The sequence below is a fragment of the Oncorhynchus mykiss genome, chromosome 18 (genome assembly GCF_013265735.2).
Source record: "Oncorhynchus mykiss isolate Arlee chromosome 18, USDA_OmykA_1.1, whole genome shotgun sequence".
In the NCBI taxonomy this organism is placed as follows: domain Eukaryota; kingdom Metazoa; phylum Chordata; class Actinopteri; order Salmoniformes; family Salmonidae; genus Oncorhynchus; species Oncorhynchus mykiss.
In genome coordinates, this window is record NC_048582.1 from 24,868,444 (window position 1) to 24,890,935 (window position 22,492).

Below are 22,492 nucleotides of genomic sequence, written 5' to 3' on the forward strand. Positions count from 1 at the left end.
AAACAAACTGACAGACAGTAGTAAAAACAGAATTGGACAACCTACCCTGTCTTGGCGAAATTAGTCCAGTAAGTCATAACAACCGCGCTGAGCATGACGTCGTTCTTGGAAAAGTTGCAGTTGAACAGGTCCGTGGGTCCGATCATGGGGATCCCGAACACATAGGGAACCTCGTCTCCATGTGCCGAGTCAGCCCAGCTAGGCTTCATGTCACTCTGGCAGTGGTGGTAGAAGGCGTAAAAATACGTCGGCGAACCATACTGGGCATGGAGGTCCGCTGTGGCTACGGCCGGCGCCACCCACTGGTGGTCGGTGAAGAGTGCGACTAACGTCTTCCTCCTTGTCTCGGGGTTCTCCTTGTCGGCCCAGTCAGTGTACATGAACTTAATGGTCTCCCTTAGTGTGTCCTTGCCCTCCGGGTAGCCGTAGAGGTGATCCACAAAGTCCGACACGGCAAAGTCGAAGTCGTTGGCCGAGACGCCGTCCTCGCTGTCCACGCTGCCCTCCACAAACTTGAACCCTTCGCCTTGGTTGACCCCCAGCATGATGTCGTAGTTGAGGAACTCGCCCTGCTCCATGAGGATCTGGGGGTCGTCCGGGATGACATCGCCGTCGATGACGGGGCCGAAGGCGATGTGGTACTTTGCGGGTAAGATGTTCTGTTCGATCAGCTCCTTGTAGTTCTTGCTCTGGAGACACTCCACCAGGTCGATGGTGTCCAGCATGTTGCAGCCCACCTTCTCAGCCAGCATTCGTGTGTACTTGGCAGGCTGGTAGTTAACTGCCCAGCTGGACAGAGCTGTACCACTCTGGATGATGGCTTTCTGGAAGAGATCTGAAAGGGAGAAAACTGATGTTAGACACAACAAATCTCACACATGGTGTTTGGTGTTTTTCACAAATGTAAAACATTTTTTGCAATAAAACTACTAAAAGAAAATACACACACCTGGAACAGCCACATTGGTATTTACTCAGTATATTAATCATTTGTATTTTCTGTTCTGTTTATGGTAGATATGTGTATATATGCCGTGTGTATGTATGTATGTATGTATGTATGTATGCAGTGTGTATGTGTATATCATTGTACTGCTCTAGGGATGTAAATATTGTTTGGATAACTTACTATCCATACTATTATGTATTGTATTCTTTTCATTCTATGTGATGCTCAATGCAGAGAATGCCACAAGAAGAATTAACATGTAATTACCATAGTGAATTATTGTAATGTATGTTAATGTGTCAATTAAGGTGATTAGGTGATGGGTTGCCAATTGGCGATCTGACGCAAAAGTAAAATGTAATTAAATTCAGTATTAATTCAGTATTATTTAAGTAATTCTGATGTAGCATCTTCGGTGAGTGCTATAGTCAGTAAAAAATGTTTTGCATGATTACTCCTGTAACATCCACACATATCCATAGAATCAAATCAAATTGTATTTGTCACATTCACATGGTTAGCAGATGTTAATGCGAGTGTAGCGAAATGCTTGTGCTTCTAGTTCCGACAATGCAGTAATAACCAACAAGTAATCTAACCTAACAATTCCACACCTACTACCTTATACACACAAGTGTAAAGGGATAAAGAATATGTACATAAAGATATATGAATGAGTGATGGTACAGAACGGCATAGGCAAGATGCAGTAGATGGTATCGAGTACAGTATATACATATGAGATGAGTAATGTAGGGTATGTAAACATGAAAGTGGCATAGTTTAAAGTGGCTAGTGATATATGTATTACATAAAGATGGCAAGATGCAGTAGATGATATAGAGTACAGTATATATATATATATATACAGTGGGGCAAAAAAGTATTTAGTCAGCCACCAATTGTGCAAGTTCTCCCACTTAAAAATATGAGGTGGCCTGTAATTTTCATCATAGGCACACTTCAACTATGACAGACAAAATGAGAAAAAAATCCAGAAAATCACATTGTAGGATTTTTTATTAATTTATTTGCAAATGATGGTGGAAAATAAGTATTTGGTCAATAACAAAAGTTTATCTCAATACTTTGTTATATACCCTTTGTTGGCAATGACAGAGGTCAAACGTTTTCTGTAAGTCTTCACAAGGTTTTCACACACTGTTGCTGGTATTTTGGCCCATTCCTCCATTCAGATCTCCTCTAGAGCAGTGATGTTTTGGGGCTGTTGCTGGGCAACACAGACTTTCAACTCCCTCCAAAGATTTTCTATGGGGTTGAGATCTGGAAACTGGCTAGGCCACTCCAGGACCTTGAAATGCTTCTTACGAAGCCACTCCTTCGTTGCGTTTGGGATCATTGTCATGCTGAAAGACCCAGCCACGTTTCATCTTCAATGCCCTTGCTGATGGAAGGAAGTTTTGGAGGCGTGCATGGCCACGCAGTCGTGGGTGAACAGGGAGTACAGGAGAGGGCTCAGAACGCACCCTTGTGGGGCTCCAGTGTTGAGGATCAGCGGGGTGGAGATGTTGTTACCTACCCTCACCCCCTGGGGCGGCCCGTCAGGAAGTACAGTACTCAGTTGCACAGGGCGGGGTCGAGACCCAGGGTCCCTGGTTAAATGCTGAGCTGTAGTCGATGAACAGCATTCTCACATAGGTATTCCTCTTGTCCAGATGGGTTAGGGCAGTGTGCAGTGTGGTTGCGACTGCGTCGTCTGTGGACCTATTGGGGAGGTAAGCAAATTGGAGTAGGTCTAGGGTGTCAGGTAGGGTGGAGGTGAAATGGTCCTTGACTAGTCTCTCAAAGCACTTCATGATGACGGAAGTGAGTGCTACGGGGTGGTAGTTGTTTAGCTCAGTTACCTTAGCTTTCTTGGGAACAGGAACAATGGTGGCCCTCTTGAAGCATGTGGGAACAGCAGACTGGGATAAGGATTGATTGAATATGTCCGTAAACACACCAGCCAGCTGGTCTGCGCATGCTCTAAGGACGCGGCTGGGGATGCCGTCTGGGCCTGCAGCCTTGCGAGGGTTAACACGTTTAAATATTTTACTCACGTCGGATGCAGTGAAGAAGAGTCCGCAGGTTTTGGTAGTGGGCCGTGTCAGTGGCACTGTATTGTCCTCAAAGCGAGCAAAGAAGTTATTTAGTCTGTCTGGGAGCAAGACATCCTGGTCCGCGACGGGGATGGTTTTCTTTTTGTAATCCGTGATTGATGGTAAGACCCTGCCACATACCTCTTGTGTCTGAGCCGTTGAATTGCAACTCTACTTTGTCTCTATACTGACACTTAGCTTGTTTGATTGCCTTGCGGAGGGAATAGCTACACTGTTTGTATTCGGTCATGTTTCCGGTCACCTTGCCATGGTTAAAAGTAGTGGCTTGCGCTTTCAGTTTCGCGCGAATGCTGCCATCAATCCACGGTTTCTGGTTTGGGAATGTTTTAATAGTTGCTGTGGGTATGACATCGCCGATGCACTTTCTAATGAACTCGCTCACCAAATCAGCATATTCGTCAATGTTGTTGTTGGAAGCAATGCGGAACATATCCCAATCCACATGATCGAAGCAGTCTTGAAGCGTGGAATCAGACTGGTCGGACCAGCGTTGAACAGACCTGAGTATGGGAGCTTCTTATGAGTATGGGAGACTCCAACAAAATGGAGTCGTGGTCAGCTTTTCTGAAAGGAGGGTGGGGGAGGGCCTTATATGCGTCGTGGAAGTTAGAATAACAATGATCCAGGGTTTTACCAGCTCTGGTTGCATAATCGATATGCTGATAGATTTTAGGGAGTCTTGATTTCAGATTAGCCTTGTTAATCTCCCCAGCTACAATGAATGCAGCCTCAGTATATGTGCTTTCCAGTTTACATAGAGACAAATATAGTTTGTTCAGGGCCATCGATGTGTCTGTTTGGGGGGGAATATATACGGCTGTGATTATAATCAAAGAGAATTCCCTTGGTAGATAATGCGGTCGACATTTGATTGTGAGGAAAGTCAGGTCAACAGAAGGACTTAAGTTCCTGTATGTTGTTGTGATCACACCACATCTCGTTAATCATAAGGCTTACCTCCCCGCCCCTCTTCTTACCAGAAAGATGCTTGTTTCTGTCGGCGCGATGCGTGAAGAAACTAGCTGGCTTTACCGACTCCGATAGCGTCTCTCAAGTGAGCCCTGTTTCCGTGAAGCAAAGAACGTTACAGTCTCTGATGTCTCTCTGGAATGCTACCCTTGCTCGGATTTCATCAACCTTCATCAACCCTCATCAACCTTGTTGTCAAGAGACTGGACATTGGCGTGAAGAATGCTAGGGAGTGGTGCCCGTCTATGGAGCCTGACCAGAAGACCGCTTCGTTTGCCCCTTTTACGGCGACGTTGTTTAGGTTCGCCGGCTGGTCGTAATGATGGTGAGTTGACATTGCTCTTATATTCAGTAGTTCCTCCCGACTATGTAATGAAACCTAAGATTACCTGGGGTACCAATGTGAGAAATAACACGTAAAAAAAAACAAAATACTGCATAGTTTCCTAGGAACGCGAAGCGAGGCGGCCATCTCTGTCGTCACGGAAGTTATGGTCAGACATAGATACATGTTTACTGCATATCCTCCAGTACTGACAAAATATGCAATAAAAGGATGATTAAGGACATGGACAGGGACTCCACATCTTGTCAACCCTGGTCATAATAAATGAATCAGACTGAAAATAAAAAGACACATTTGTTTATTCTGAAATGAGGCCTCGGGCCAATTATTCATCCTGAATTATGTTGGAGCTGCATGTAGCTTCACGATCTGTCTACCACTGCCACTCTGCAAATAGGCCACAACGCACTAGGAACACTTCTTGTATGTTACATTTTTCCCCCAGTATTTTCTAAGTTCTATTTATATCCTTTTGATGGTGACTCAACAAGGACGACTTGAAAAGTATGTTTCCGAGCCGCAGAAGACAAAGTCTCCCTCAAGGCCTAGTTTGCAACAGAGGTTTATTTAGCCCCCCCCCCCCCCCCCCACATTTCCTCTGGTTAAAGAATATCAGTTAAAGCCTGACTCACCAGAAGTTAATTTAAATATGTTGCATCTGCCTCCTGTGTTTACCTCATTCTGCTTGCTGAGGCGTGCCGGTGGAGCCGTGAAACAGAAACATATCATGTCCGACAAAGGGAGCAGCGACGAGGGGCTACGGCTCCCATGCCACCTGGGTCTGGCTAAAGGGAGCGATGCAGGAACATAGCTGTCTGACTAACAACAGCCCTAGCAAATCCATTGGTAAAATGTTTGGCCTAGTGTGAGTGATGGAACCAGGCTGGCGGATGTTAAAGAAATAATCAACTCAAAAACTCTTGTCCCTTTTAGCCCAGTAGTTGTCTCTCCTTAAAGGAATCATTTGTTTCATTAGTCCACTTTTGATACAGTCCCAAAAACCTACTCATTCAATTTAGACTATTTTCTGTAGAATAACAGTGAAGATAATCACAACTATGAAATAACACATATGGAATCATGTAGTAACCAAAAAAGTGTTAAACCAATCAAAATATATTTTATATTTGAGAGTCTTCAATGTAGCCAGAACTATAACTAATTAAACTCTACCCTGTTTTACAATATCTGATTAATAATGTTAGTTCCTGGAGCCTCCCTGGTGGCGCAGTGGTTAAGGGTGCTGTGCTGCAGCTCCAGCTGTGCCACCAGACTCTGGGTTTACGCCCAGGCTCTGTCGTAACTGGGACAAGATAGTAGCTACTAAGCAATTGGATACCACGAAATTGGGGAGAAAACGGGGTAAAAAAATGTAAAAAGTACAAATAAATAATAATAATAATAATCTTAGTTATTAATAATAATAATAATGTTAGTTCCTAAGAAAGAGGTTATGTAGCATGGATAAGGGGTAATTGGAAATGATAGCCATTGTGGAAGAATGGTGTGTGTGTGTCTAAAGTAAGCAAAGAGTATCATTAACCTATGTTTGAACCGACTCAGCTATAACTCTGTGGCGATCAAATAAGACAGCGAGAGCCACCCCAGGTTTTACTAAGCAGAGGATTTATGTTTTTTTTAGCAGCAGCGGGCATGGAGAGAAATTAAAGTCCATTGACGAGTGCAAGACATGTCCATTTCCTGCCATAACTGATATTGATTTATATTGACGGAAATAAAGCCTGAAGTTGCGAGATGTGCCGGGTTAAGATCCATCTGGGGCTTTGCCCTGTGGAGACTGAGTAGGTAATGCTGTTTTCACAGTCATTTACTCAAATAGCTCCTGGTGAGATTCAGCTGCAGAGAAAGAGAGCGAGAAAGCACAGCTAGCTATTCAATTGTCTATCTCCGTTTACGTCCCAAATGATATCCTATTCCCTAAATAGTGCACTACTTCTGACCACTATAGGGAATATGATACCATTTGGGACGCTAACTTTGTTTGCCTCTCTACAATGTGCTGTGCACTGGGCTGAGGAGAACAACAATGACACTTAATGACACTTACATTTCTAGGATACTATTTTCTAATGATAATTTTAAAAAAACAGTGAGATGTAAACGTACTGTAATGTTACGGCGGTGAGCCATTCTAATATTCTTGATATCCACCTACCACTTTTCTCTGGCTGGTCGCACAAATATCTAGTGACTGAGGTAGGCAATATTGTACACTTGAGTGAACCTGTGAACACACTCTAGTTGTTATCTCTGCTATGTGGCCATCAAATGTGACGCTACGTTCTCTGAACAGTCATGATGGTGCATCCTGACTGTTTAAATAACGCATAGTATGCGTCCCAAATGGAACTGTTTTCCCTATGTAATGCAGTATGTTTGATCAGGCGCCATGTAGGGAATAGGGTGCCATTTTGGACACAAAAATACCCTCCCAGCGAGAGAGATATTCCTGTTTGAAACAAAATCCCTCTGTAGATATCTATCAAATAAAGCAATGCATATAATGAAACATGTTGGCACAGGTATTTATTTAATTACCATAATCTAAAATGATTACTGAAGTTCATATGACCATATGAATTGAATTAATAATCATTCAGTCCAGTGTATAAATCTCACAGTGGACGCCGACAATCATTCAGTTTCTGATTCATAAGTCACTGACTTATATAAAAAATAGTATATCATCTCAATGATTTCCAAGGAGGTAAGGGAATATTTTTGGGGACCATACGTACCTTCTGAGTAGTGAGAGAGCGTGAGCAAGCTAACACACGATGCCCCTGCACCAGAGCCGAAGATTGTCACTCTCTTTGGATCTCCTTTGAAGGCCTGAATGTTCTCTTTGATCCACCTCAGGGCTTGGATCTGGTCCAGCAGTCCATAGTTCCCCTTGGCTGCCTGGTCCCCTGTGCTTAGGAAGCCTGTGTGAACAACAAGAGACGGGAACAAACTCATTGATCACCTCCTTCTTGATCTCCCTCTAAAAAACAGCTTGTCATTGAAACAGAGGGGAGACAGAGGGACAATTCTTATTGGACAATATTCTGTACCTGGTGGTGATTTACAAATGTATCATAAAGCAAATGAAATAAATAAAGCATAAAGTGTAAATGCAATGAAATTGAATTTAAATGAATACATTATTGCACCTGCTAACACTTTTCAATGTAGATATTGTCGTCTTTGGGAACATGGGACAAGGAAACACAGTACAGTTAGAGTCACACACAAAGAACAGTACTTACATCGCTAGGGGGTGTCTCACTACATACAGTAATATCCCGTCTTAGACTAAATTTATCACCACAACGAATGGAGGTAAATGTGACTGCATGTGAATACATTGAAGTTCCAAAGATCAGTGAAATAATGGATGACCCCCCCCCCCCCCCCCCCCCCCCCCGGGGATAAATGGCCTGCAAAACACAACACAAAGGGAGTTACCTGGCATTCTTATGGAACCAATTGTCACTGTTCTATAAGAATTTAAGCACTCAGCGAGTCAGCAACACCCGCGTGCTTCTAGTCTTATTATCCAGTCAAATAGCAAAACTCTTCAGTAAGTCACAGTGGTTCCTAATGACCTGGGAATCATCCCTTGCTGTTTAGATCAAGATAATAATGTAGGATAATGTAAGATTGTACTCCCTCAGTCATTCAACCTGAGCTGGCAGGAGTGATTCTAACCGAACCACCATTATACTGAGAGTAGCGGAAGAGAAGACAGAGAGACAGACAGAGCGAGGCAAAGCTCCTTCATAGTCAACATTCACTTGGTTTGGCTTCGACTATACAGTCGAATGTGCAGATAGAGAGACAGACAGAGAGAGAAGGAAAGTTCCCTTTTCATAGTCTGAATTCAACCACACGGCTTTGACTTGGATTTGACTCTATACAGCCGAGTGTCAGGCCAGACAGACAAGCTTGTTGATATGCTTGTCGAAATCAGAAACTTGTTGACAAATTAGCTGATTAGTCTAAACCCATTAGGTGGTGGGCCTTTAGAGTCTGCGAGAGACGGCCACCGGGGTGTCTGTTCCTCGCAAGCGCCAGGCCTTGGATGTCTTAGCCGAGTCCCTGGCACAGACAGCCCCCAGGCAGTGTCCCAAATGGTTCCCGATTCCCTACATAGTGCACTACTTTGACCAGAGCACTGGTAATGTAGGGAATAGGGTTCCCTTTGGGACTCAGGCTCAGCTCTCGGCCTCCATCCCAGGGGGGAGAGCCTAGACAGAGCAGTCTACAGGCTACAGGACAAATCGGATGAAAGGATGGAGAGAAGGAGGAAAAGGAGGAGAAGGGAGAAGAGGAAAGACGTCCTGTGGCCCTGTGATAGGGAGCAGATCCAGTTAGTCATGGTCTGGCTGTGAGGTGGAGAGGATAGAGGGATGGAGGGATGAGGAAGGGTGGAAGGGATGGAGGAGAGGTGGAGGAGATGGAGGGGTGGAGGGGCTGGATGAGAGGTGGAGGGGATAGAGAGATGGAGGGGCGAGTAGAAGGGATGGAGGTGGGGGTAGGGGGATGCAGGAGGGATAGGGGGATACAGGGAGAGGACAGACGGGTGGTGGAGGGGAAAGCAGCAGAGGGTGTTGTGGGATTACAAGGCCCCTGGCAGGACTCACACTCCTGGGTGTATGACCTCCAGGCCTCAGCTTGGTCCTCTCTCTCCCCTACTCCCTCTCTCTCTCTCTCTCTCTCCTCAGTCTCCACTCACCACCCCTGTCTGAGAAGAGGAGCCGGGGAGAAGGTGAGCAGAGAGGATAGCCCACCAGTAACTCCTCAGGGTGTGTGAAAAGATTACTGAAAGCTTCCATTTCAAGAAGTTGCTGCGGATATTACGGAGAACATTGCATTAAGATGTATTTATGGACATGAGCTTTGAAGCTATTTTCTACTATTTGAACTGATATTGATAACTGCTATAACTGATATTACAAAGCTTGTAAAAATACGCTATGCTAGTATATTTAACATCAATATCAATGTTTTGCATGGAAGAGCCTATCTTCACCTGTGTCAAAAGAAGTGCAACACAATGCCTGATTAAATTCACTGTCACAGACAACACAGCTTAAACCTCCATAAAAATGGAGCTAATCAAACATGCTCTTCAGAAATAAAATATTCCTTGAGCAATAATATATTAGTATTGATCTTACTCTGCCTGGGAATGCATCTGAGTAAAATGTTATTTGCAGGGTTGGCCTCACAATGTGCAGAATGTGTTAATATTGTAACAACAATATCACAGGGTCGACAATGTCTTTCCAATGCATTTGTCACGTCTCTGGCTTAAGGCATCCCAGACATTTTGTGACGTTTTTGTTAGTTTTGAACTTTGGTATGGTTTTTTTTCGGCTGTTCAGGCACACAACATTTTATCTCGAGGGCCAGCCGAAGTTTGGGAACCGAAGTCTCAAATCAAATCAAATTTTATCGGGTCACATACACATGGTTAGCAGATGTTAATGCGAGTGTAGCGAAATGCTTGTGCTTCTAGTTCCGACTATGCAGTAATATCTAACAAGTAATCTAACAAATTCACAACAACTACACACAAATGTAAAGGGATGAATAAGAATATGTACATATAAATATATATGGATGAGTGATGGCATGCGGCATAGGCAAGATACAGTAGATGGTGTAGAATACAGTATATACATATGAGATGAGTAATGTAGGGTATGTAAACATGACTAAAGTGGCGTTATTTAAAGTGACTTGTGATACCACCATGTAACCATTATTAAAGCGGCGTTATTTAAAGTGACTTGTGATACCACCATGTAACCATTATTAAAGCGGCGTTATTTAAAGTGACTTGTGATACCACCATGTAACCATTATTAAAGCGGCGTTATTTAAAGTGACTTGTGATACCACCATGTAACCATTATTAAAGTGGCGTTATTTAAAGTGACTTGTGATACCACCATGTAACCATTATTAAAGCGGCGTTATTTAAAGTGACTTGTGATACCACCATGTAACCATTATTAAAGCGGCGTTATTTAAAGTGACTTGTGATACCACCATGTAACCATTATTAAAGTGGCGTTATTTAAAGTGACTTGTGATACCACCATGTAACCATTATTAAAGTGGCGTTATTTAAAGTGACTTTTGATACCACCATGTAACCATTATTAAAGCGGCGTTATTTAAAGTGACTTGTGATACCACCATGTAACCATTATTAAAGCGGCGTTATTTAAAGTGACTTGTGATACCACCATGTAACCATTATTAAAGCGGCGTTATTTAAAGTGACTTGTGATACCACCATGTAACCATTATTAAAGCGGCGTTATTTAAAGTGACTTGTGATACCACCATGTAACCATTATTAAAGCAGCGTTATTTAAAGTGACTTGTGATACCACCATGTAACCATTATTAAAGCGGCGTTATTTAAAGTGACTTGTGATACCACCATGTAACCATTATTAAAGCGGCGTTATTTAAAGTGACTTGTGATACCACCATGTAACCATTATTAAAGCGGCGTTATTTAAAGTGACTTGTGATACCACCATGTAACCATTATTAAAGCGGCGTTATTTAAAGTGACTTGTGATACCACCATGTAACCATTATTAAAGCGGCGTTATTTAAAGTGACTTGTGATACCACCATGTAACCATTATTAAAGCGACGTTATTTAAAGTGACTTGTGATACCACCATGTAACCATTATTAAAGCGGCGTTATTGAAAGTGACTTGTGATACCACCATGTAACCATTATTAAAGCGGCGTTATTTAAAGTGACTAGCGATACCTCTATTAAGTCCATTTATTTAAGTGGCCAGAGATTTGAGTCTGTATGTTGGCAACATCCTCTCTATGTTAGTGATGGCTGTTTAACAGTGATGGCCTTGAGATTGAAGCTATTTTTCAGTCTCTCGGTCCCAGCTTTGATGCACCTGTACTGACCTCGCCTTCTGGATGATATCGGGGTGAACAGGCAGTGGCTCGGGTGGTTGTTGTCATTGATGTTCTTTTTGGCCTTCCTGTGACATCGGGTGGTGTAGGTGTCCTGGAGGGCAGGTAGTTTGCCCCCGGTGATGCGTTGTGCAGACCTCACTACCCTCTGGAGAGCCTTACGGTTGTGGGCAGAGCAGTTACCGTACCAGGCGGTGATACAGCCCGACAGGATGCTCTCGATTGTGCATCTGTAAAAGCTTGTGAGTGTTTTAGATGACAAGCCAAATTTCTTCAGCCTCCTGAGGTTGAAGAAGCACTGTTGTGCCTTCTTCACCACACTGTCTGTGTGGGTGGACCGTTTCAGTTTGTCCGTGATGTGTACGCCGAGGAACTACTGTCCCGTCGATGTGGATGGAGTCCATGATCATTCTTTGAGAAAGTGTATACTGGCTACGGTGTCTAAAAATGGCTAAACAGTACTATTGACATTTTTTTTTTTTCAAGCGAAGGTCTTTTAGAAGAGTTTGCGAGCACACTAGTTTGGTTCGCCTAGCCGACTTCGGCTAGCAGCCAGCCGAACTGAAGCATGCCGACTCCTTTAGAGGGAGATTGCACCATCAGACTAATCTCTCTCTCTCTCGCTCTTTCTCTCAGCCAGCCTTGTACTAATGCTGATGCTGCGGCAGGGCAAGGGGCTGCAAGCTTAATGGAAGTCGGACAGCCATCATTCAGCCTCACCACAGTACAGCTCGGACAGATCTGGGTTTGAATGGCAGCAGTGACATAAGAGGTCTGCTTGGCCACACTGTCACTTTGAAAGGCAAGTAAAGGGCTCCATCCATGTTACCAAGCATGCAGCGGCAGGTAGCCTAACGGTTAAGAGTGTTGGGCAGGTAAAGATCGCTGGTTTGAATCCCCAAGCCAACTAGTTGAGAAATCTGTCGATATGCCCTTGAGCAAGGCACTTTACCCTAGTTGCGCTGGATAAGAGCCACTGGTAAAATGTGATGTTACCAAGCAAATGTCTCTTTGGGACAATAAAGCATTCATTATCCCCTGCATGATACTGGGTGACACATGCATTGCCTAAGGAGTTTTTTGGGGGGAGGGGTATTTATTCCAGAATGCATTTCCTGTGCTTTGTGTAGACATAGAATTATTGTGAGTATGAAGGTGAGTGAAGCATTAAAATGAAGTACAAGCTGCAATCTTCATGCAGTTGTTTTTCTTGGTACTGTGTGTGCCAAAGGCCTACAGTATAATACAGGACTATGACAAATGCATGTACTCTCATTGAAATGTCAAGATACTGTAGTCACACACACATCCTTTCCATGTTCAGGCCATTTGGTGCTGCTGTCTATTGGATATGTTTAGACACCAGTGGAAGCTGCTGAGGGGGGAACGGCTTGTAATAATGGCTGGAACGGAGCGAATGGAGTGGCATCAAACCATGTGTTTTATGTATTCGACATCATTCCACTCATTCTGCTCCAGCCATTACCACAAGCCAGTCCTCTCCAATTAAGATGCCACCAACCTCCTGTGTTGGACACTTTACCTAAATGGTATTGATCCTGTGGAGCCATGCTGTGCATTGACAGGACGATTGCACCGATTACACACCATGGGTCTGCATATTTTCCATGTACTGTGCTAGCCTATTGGCCAGATGCAATGTAGGCTAAGAGCACACTGAGTGTACAGAACATTAAAAACCATGGCTTAGTGTGACCAGATGAATCCAGGTGAAAGTTATGATTGCTCATTGATGCCACTTGTTAAATCCACTTCAATCAGTGTAGATGTAGATGAACGGAAAGAGACAGGTTAAAGAAGGATTTGTAAGCCTTGAGACAATTGAGACATCGATTGTGTACAGTGCCTTGCAAAAGTATTCATACCCCTTGGCATTTTTCCTATTTTGTTCAATTACAACCTGTAATTTAAATGGATTTTTATTTGGATTTCATGTAATAGACATACACAAAATAGTCCAAATTGGTGAAGTGAAATGGGAAAAAAAATTACTTGTATCAGATAATTCAGAAAAAACAACAACAGAAAAGTGGTGTGTGTGTATGTATTCACCCCTTTGCTATGAAGCCCCTAAATATGATCTGGTGCAACCAAATACCTTCAGATGTCACATAATTAGTTCAATAAAGTCCACCTGTATGCAATCTAACTGTCACATGATCTGTAACATAATCTCAGTATATATACACCTGCTCTGAAAGGCCCCAGAGTCTGCAACACCACTAAGCAAGGGACACCACCAAGCAAGCGGCACCATGAAGACCAAGGAGCTCTCGAAACAGGTCAGGGACAAAGTTGTGGAGAAATACAGATCAGGTTTGGGTTATAAAAAAAAATATCTGAAACTTTTAACATCCCACAGAGCACCATTAAATCCATTATTAAATAATGGAAAGAATATGGCACCACTGCAAACATGCCAAGAGAGGGCCACCAACCAAAACTCACAGACCAGGCAAGGAGGGCATTAATCAGAGAGGCAACAAAGAGACCAAAGATAACCATGAAGGAGCTGCAAAGCTCCACAACAGAGATTGGAGTATCCGTCCATAAACCTGCCAAGAGAGGGCCGCTTTAAACCGGGCCACTTTAAGCCGTACACTTCACAGAGCTGGGCTTTACAGAAGAGTGTCCAGAAAAAAAGCCATTGCTTAAAGAAAAAAATAAGCAAACACATTTGGTGTTTGCCAAAAGGCATGTGGGAGACTCCACAAACATACTCCACAAACATATGGAAGAAGGTACTCTGGTCAGACAAGACTAAAATGTAGCTTTTTAGTCATCAAGGAAAAAGCTATGTCTGGCGCAAGTCAAACACCTCTCATCACCCTGAGGACACCATCCCCACAGTGAAGCATGGTGGTCAGCATCATGCTGTGGGGATGTTTTTCATCGGCAGGGACTGGGAAACTGGTCAGAATTTAAGGAATGATGGATGGAGCTAAATACAGGGAAATTCTTGAGGGAAACCTGTGTCAGTCTTCCAGAGATTTGCGACTGGGACAGAGGTTAACCTTCCAGCAGGACAACGACCCTAAGCATCCTGCTAAAACAACACTTGGGTGGTTTAAGGGGAATACACCAGCGGAACCCATCCAACTTGAAGGAGCTGGAGCAGTTTTTGCCTTGAAGAATGGGCAAAAATCCCAGTGGCTACATGTGCCAAGCATATTGGGCCATACCCCAAGAGACTTGCAGCTGTAATTGCTGCAAAAGGTGGCTCTACAAAGTATTGACTTTGGGGGGGTCAATAGTTATGCACACTCAGGTTTTCAGTTTTTTTGTCTTATTTCTTGTTTGTTTCACAATAAATAAATAAAATGCATCTTCAAGGTGGTAGGCATGTTGTGTAAATTAAATTATACAAACCTCCCAAAAAATCTACTTTAATTCCAGGTTGTAAGGCAACAAAATAGGAAAAATGCCAAGGGGGTGAATACTTTCACAAGCCACTGAATGTGTGCCATTCAGAGGGTGAATGGACAATAACAAAGATGTAACTGTAACGCTGCTGGGTTTTTCACGCTCAACAGTTTCCTGTGTGCATCAAGAATGGTCCCTCACCCAAAGGACATTCAGCCAACTTTACACAACTGTGGGAAGCATTGGCGTCAACATGGGCCAGTATCCATGTGGAACGCTTTCAACACCTTGCAGAGTCTATGCCCTGATGAATTGAGGCTGTTCTGAGGGTAAAAGGGGGTGCAACGCAATATTAGGAAGGTGTTCTTAATGTTTTGTACACTCAATGTATAGTTCACTGCTGGATCACGTCTGTAACTGCATGGAAGTCAATGCACAGAGAATATGAAGTTGCTATATTTCTGGAGCAATATATTTCGATTTGACTCCAAACATGAGTGTTTTTTCAAGCCTTTTGCCAAGCCTTCAGCTGGTGCTCATAGCCTGTACCTACACCTTGATCTGACCAGTTAATAGCACTGGCCATTCCTATTGTACACCTTTCTTATTAATAGAGAGAGACAAGTCTTTTCATTTTCACAAGCCTAGTCTTTCACCAAGACAAAAAAAACATAGTTGGTATTGAATTGACAAGCCTGACTTTCTTTGTATCAACAGAACACATGGGAGCAAGGAAGAAAAAAGCTCTGACCGGCGTCTAACCATCTATCCAGACATTCATTGTGGCGGAAATAGTGTCTAATTGTGCTCTCTGTCCAGAGAATAATCCACCCTGTGGCTCCCAGATGAAGTGGTAATTATCAAAGGGAGAGATGTGACAGGGAATGTTTGGAATTAGCTGCTCAAGGAGGTCAGGTCACAGCTATAGCTAGCTCAGTGAAAGCCAGTGATTGGCTAGCATCCCAAATGGCACCCTATTCCCTTTATCCCATAGGGCTCTGGTGAAAAGTAGTAGGGAATATAGGGAATAGGGTGCCATTAGGGACACAAAGAGGTGAATATCTACAAACCAACCTCTGTCTGTATGCCTGTCAGAAATGAATCTCTCTGGCGAGTTCCAGGGAATTGGGAACTCTCACAACATTGCCATCACTGGCCAGTCTGTCATATCAACCCTCATTACGCAAATGTATGTATAGTGGTTTAGAATCCTTTATAGATGTACATCTGCAAGCCACTAAATAACCCCATCACAATGAAAGACATTGCATCCAGCGTACGCTATATTTGTCTATCTTGTCAAGTGGCTATGTTAGAGCCTGTATCTGTTTGTTTAATATAGCAATGGAATAATGTGTGTGAAAATGTGGAAATGTGCAAAATGGGAACGTAATAGATAATCCATACAAAGGAAACAGGCCTTGTCCTTCTATCTATCTTGTTCAGTTTGAATCTATAATCATGGTACAGAATTAGAGTACACCAGAGGCAGGTGGGCTGGTTGTATTTACCCATAATCCCCAGTGATTGACAGACAGCGACCCGGGGAAGCAAAACATAGCAGCTGTCAAAGTGCATTCACTGATGCTGGTAAATTTGGCCATATTAGTGTTGGCGGATTTAAAATAACAGCAGAGCGATTATTCACACTCCAAATGGCATTATAATTATGAGTGAAAAAGACAAATGTGGACATTTTCCTCCCAGTTCTTTTTTCTCTTCTCCTCCCCGGCCGTCATCGTTTACACATTCAGTAGGCTGTGCCCTAATGTGGTTGCTGCTGTTGCTGCGCGTTTGTGTGTGTGTGTTCAGTTTGCGCAAGCAGGCAGGCCAGGGGCTAAACAGAATCATTTGGATTAAAGCCGCCATATTAGAGGTTTGTGATGAGGGGAAAGATTACAGGTCACTCTGGGTTGTCAAATCAGGAGTAAACAATTCATAATAGTAACAATAAATGAAGAAAAAAAAACATCCTGTCATCGTGTTCTGCTTTAATGGAAAGTTGGGATTGATGACTGATTCATTAACCTGGAAAACTCTCTTCCTAAGAGTTACATTATTATTGTGACATGTAGATGTGGTTATTTCCTGGAAGCAATTTGATGTCGCTGAACAATGCATACTTGATATGGGTTTTTGAAGACACATCTTTCAATGAGAGCTGACTTCTCTCACAGTATGAAGCCAAATGTCTCACTGGTCAAAACGGCAGCATTTCTGTTACCTTCATGAAAATATATGGATTTGGCAACATTAGGTTCAAGAGGAAATTAACATTTTGATTGGCTTTTTGACAGATGTAATAATATTCATTCATTTGTGCTTTTTAATGAATAACATTCATTCAAATAATGTGACAATAACCTCTCTCTCTCTCTCTCTCTCTCTTTCTCGCTCTCTCTCTCTCTCTCTCTCTCTCTCTCTCTCTCTCTCTCTCTCTCTTCAAGGTTTAAAACTTGTAGTGTATTCAAGGTTTAAAAAGGTGTCTAAAATGTCTAATTTCCACTTTAAAATGTAAGACTTTATTTGCCCTAATGAAAAATGTGTCGAATCCTACAAAAATTGTCCATTAATTATAATCCACATAATAATTAACATTTCCTGTTGCTGCAGGAATATATTGCTGCTGTAGCAAACTGGCTCAAATTAAGATCCTACGTATGTACCATTAGAACAGCTCATTTCAAATACCTTAGAATGTGCATGAAATCTGAGCACTTTTCCTCCCGCTAAAAATCAATTAAGTTACGTAATACAGAGAGAGAGAGAGAGAGGGAGAGAGAGAGAGAGAGAGAAAGAGAGAGAGAGAGAGAGAGAGAGAGAGAGAGAGAGCAGTATGTTTCTCCCAACCGTGAAGAGTGCAATTGGTTACATCCACGGAGTTAGGGGACAACCCCTACGATCCACCAGCGTATGTTCATTAAATTGTGCAGAGGTAATTAGAATCTATCGGGCACCAGACCAGAGACATTTGCACTGCTTGCAGAGTTCAGAACTGCACAAACATTCCCCAGGCCGCACAGCTCTGAACTGCTTTACAATAGCAACTGTTTTACAGGAAATGCTGCAGTATGAGGTACAACACAAGTATAGTGTGTTCAACAGCTTGTAAGCCTAATTTATGTATGCCTACTGGGAATGTATAAAATAATAACCAAAGACAAATCAATATAAGTAAAATAACGGTATACTAAATTCCACCCCTGACAATTTAACACGTCTGTCTGTTTACAAGTTATGACTTCTCAAGTGTTGCCCTACTCTAAAAATAGCCATGTAAATCAAGTATTGACAACCTCGCGTCTCCATGCCTGAGTCAATGCCACTTCCTACTTATTTATTGTCATTCTGTGCCTGCATGGCACCTATGACACATCCGTTACGCCTTAGCCTGAGGCAGGGCTGTTTGCTCTCCTCTAATTTTGACTCTCACATGATATCGAGTCTTGTGGAATCATCAGTCTCAGAACAGATCTCCACGTGACTGATGATATTCTGCCAAGAGACCGAGAACATGAAGTATGTTGTATCTCTGACAAACCTCCATACTTCCAAACACGATCACTGAAGAGGAAGGAATGGCCTCCTTCACCCACCCACTTGTCTGACTGACTCTACCCTGCTTCGGAAGCCCTGGCCCTCTAACATGCTAGCCCTGTTCCTTTTCCATAACATCGGGGGTATGATGCGAGCCGGTTAGTCATAGAGACAGAATTACCCTTTGGACTTTCCACAAGGACACAGAGATGATTGTGATGATTTGGACGATGTCATGCATATCTGTTCTGTGAGTTTTGCATGAGTAATGGACCCAAAGTCGAATAAAATGATAATCCCTATCTAGCTGTTAAAAAAATCCCAAACAGATCTCAATACTTAGTGTCATTTTAAAAATCGTATACGTAGATGGTGGTAGATAATTAATAGTTAATGACATGCAGGACAAATGTAAAGGGTTTACAAAATACATTTCCATTTGCTTCTGTTTTGTTTAGTTTATTGTGCTTGTCATTGTGACACGATAAAGAGAGGTTATCAACCATTCTGGCCAGGTGATGCGCTGCATCCACACACTCTGTGACTGAACACAGCTTCTCCACATGCTCAGTACATGTTGTCTGAGGCTGTAACTACAGACGGCATGTACTGTATGACAAAACAGTATTGTAGTATGACATGTACATACTACCTCAGTAGGGCCGACCAACCAGTGCTCCCGCACATTGGCTAACCGGGCTATCTGCATTGTGTCCCACCCACCCCCCGCCAAGCCCTCTTTTACACTACTGCTACTCTCTGTTCATCCTATATGCATAGTCACTTTAACCATATCTACATGTACACACTACCTCAATCAGCCTGACTAACCGGTGTCTGTATGTAGCCTTGTTACTTTTATAGCCTCGCTACTGTATATAGCCTCGCTACTGTATATGGCCTCGCTACTGTATATAGCCTGTCTTTTTACTGTTGTTGTATTTCTTTACCTACATATTGTTCACCTAATACCTTTTTTGCACTTTTTAGTTTAGAGCCTGTAAGTATGCATTTCACCTGTTGCGTCCGGCGCACGTGAAAAATAAACTTTGATTTGAGAGAGAGAGAGAGAGAGATACTGTATATATATATATATATATATATATATATATATATATATATATATATATGATGAAAGACTCTGTGGAGTGACAGGTCGTCCAGGAAGGGGACAGCTGTGTGACAGTGATGGAGGAGGAGGGATACAGAGCAGCTCAAGCACACACACACTAGGCCACACGTCCCAGAAGTCACACACCCAAATACACATATAAACACACTCACAGCTGTCCCAGTCACTCCTCCCTTCAGCTTCACCATTTCATGCACACACACAATGTCTATGTCACTCTTCCTTCACTTTATTTGAGTGTCACCACACACACACACACACACACACACACACACACACACACACACACACACACACACACACACACACACACACACACACACACACACACATACATATGCTGGGGAAACATCACTGCTCAGTGCGGATCTGGGTCATGGAGCATTAAATCCCCTTCCTCCACACACACACACACACCACAACCACAGCCACAGCCCATCACCTCAATGCACACCATCTGTCCTCCAAAGCTGGGCTACAAAATCCATTAGGGCCTCATGCAGCGTTCACGACATTTCGGAAACTTGGACATTGTAGAAAGAAAGATGATACCATGTTTCCCACTTAAGAAGTATCAGAATCAACCAATAGGAAGCTCTATGCAAATTACCTACTTTAATTTGAACTCGGAAGTCCTGGGTTTCCAACATGACGTGAATGCGGCATCACAGACAGGTCTCTCTCCCTCTGCAGGAACAGAACTCATGAACCAGCCATCTGATAGACACCCTGGGCTCTCTGGTAGCCATGCTATGGCCAGAACTACTCTGAACTATCTGTTAGACGCAGTGGTGCAGTGGTTCCTGGAGAAGTGGGTATACTCTAATTTGGAAATAAATCCCACATATTGGTCTTTCACAGACAGGCCAACCCTAGCTGTACTTTGCAAGTAGGCTAATAGTAGGCCTACTATCGAAACATAAATGAGTCTGTCAGAAATTCACAGGTTTCTGATTAGAAAGTCACACTTTCTAATAGAAAAACAACACAAATGGATGTTCTAAGTACACAACAATGCTTAAACCACATCAGGGGACCACTTTTGAGGTCTTGGAAAAATCCAAGAAATTGACTTATTTCTTTGTAGTTACTCTTTAATTCAACTACCAAGACATCTAGCACTGTTGTTTGGTTAGTGGTGTTTCTGTAGCATACATAAAATGGAGTTTGCAAAACAAATGGCCACTGGATTGGTGCAAATAATCATGATATCATTCTGCCATGTCTGACCTTGCTTCAAAGTAGCCTTTAGAAAAATTGTTGTTCAAGCTGCCAAAGCCATTATCCTAGTCACATTAGCAACCCATGATAGTTGTTGCATCTTTAGATCTCCCCTATTTTTACATTTCCATCGCTGTCCATGAAAATGCTCTCATGTGCAGTGTACATTTTAGAATGGTGTTTTCCCACAAATTACATTTTGGAACATTCACGCATGTGTCCATTAGCACATTGCTGCTCTTAAAATGTGAATAGATAATAGTTTACCAACATTCTAAACATTCTGATATGCTCCATCAGCCTTTATTAATTGATATGGCGTATACCTCCACTACACTACTTTGATACGCATTGGGGGGATGTGAGTATACACAATGCCCACAAAAAAAGTGTATATAAGTCATATACCTGCGTATACCCTCCATTACACCACCGGTTAGCCATGCTACAGCTAAAACTACCCTGACCCCTCTGTTAACCACGCTACAGCTAAAACTACCCTGACCCTTCTGTTAGCCATGCTACAGCTAAACCTACCCTGACCCCTCTGTTAACCATGCTACAGCTAAAACTACCCTGATCCTTCTGTTAGCCATGCTATAGCTAAAACTACCCTGACCCTTCTGTTAGCCATGCTACAGCTAAAACTACCCTGACCCTTCTGTTAGCCATGCTACAGCTGAAACTACCCTAACCCTTCTGTTAGCCATGCTACAGCTAAAACTACCCTGACCCCTCTGTTAGCCATGCTACAATATGCAAGGCCAAAATAGTCCACTTTCCCAGTTATAGGTACAATTAGCAATATTTATAGCGGTACAATAGTCATTTCAATGATATATATGATATACACCCACTGGCTTTTGAAGAAAACAAATTAAAGGGCATCATAAGGATAATCCACACCTCTGTTAGCCATGCTATTGCTTTCCGTTTATAACTGGAGTCCTAAATAGATCAATATCTACATAGTGGAAACCATCACACTCTCCCAGGCTTGTACATAGGACCTCTCTTAGTTGGTTTAGACTAAACCATTTAATCCAGAAATACAAAAATACAGTAAGTTCACACTCAAAAAGCATTGCAAAAAGCTAACTTAAATGTACAACTTGCGTAATGTTTTTTTCCCCCCAGCATAATAAGGAGAACCAGCACAGCCTCATTATCTTGCAGCTCAAGCTCAACCGCATGGGGGAGTTCAGTGTCTCTGTCACCTTCAAAGCAAACAGGTTTGCAAGCCAGCCAGCAGAGTAAGATAGTTAATGGTTTAGCGGCACATAAACACGTCGGAGGAGGAACTCCCACGGATTGTCACCCCGGCACAGCTCAAAGAGAGATAAGGGACTCCAAATGTCCTTCCTTTGGAATTGAGAAATGGTGTATTTGGGGTACAGCAGTTATACATCTATTTGTTCCAGTCAGGATGAGGGGAGCGAGTTTTTAGAAAACATGAAACAGCAGTAATCACTATCTTTTCTATACAGACAAGACTATAAGACGACACAGTATTGTCTGCAACCAAATTATACATTTGCTGTACATAAAATGCTGTTTGACAATGGTGTACTACCAGTTAGCTGTGACTGGTCCATCCATCCAAACCCTTAACACAGAAATGCATCTGTTTTTCCTCAACCAGGCATTGGCCCAAGTACTGTAGATGTGAGGCCCCAAGCAGCATGCTGCCAGATAATGGGTTATAGCACCATTATAGCACCTTCAGAGTGGTTCTCCAAGACCCACACTGAGAATGATTTACCCCAAATAGTTTAAACAATAAAAAACATCAAGCAACTGTCTGCAAAACATAAAGGAATACGACCAAACTCTTTATCTAAAATGTGAATCGTTGGGGTTAAA

The 22,492-nt window shown here is 42.8% G+C and overlaps 1 protein-coding gene across 2 annotated transcripts in view; it reads right to left on the bottom strand.

The window, feature by feature from the left end:
* Positions 1-22,492, bottom strand: part of LOC110495893 (neuroligin-4, X-linked-like) — a 76,950-nt gene that overhangs the window by 5,471 nt on the left and 48,987 nt on the right. For both annotated transcript variants that reach the window (XM_036952404.1, XM_036952403.1), the window contains 2 exons: positions 7,144-7,329; positions 46-835 (listed from right to left, as the gene is read on the bottom strand). In XM_036952404.1, the coding sequence (XP_036808299.1) occupies positions 46-835; positions 7,144-7,329 (976 nt within the window). The remainder of the gene's footprint in view (positions 1-45; positions 836-7,143; positions 7,330-22,492) is intronic.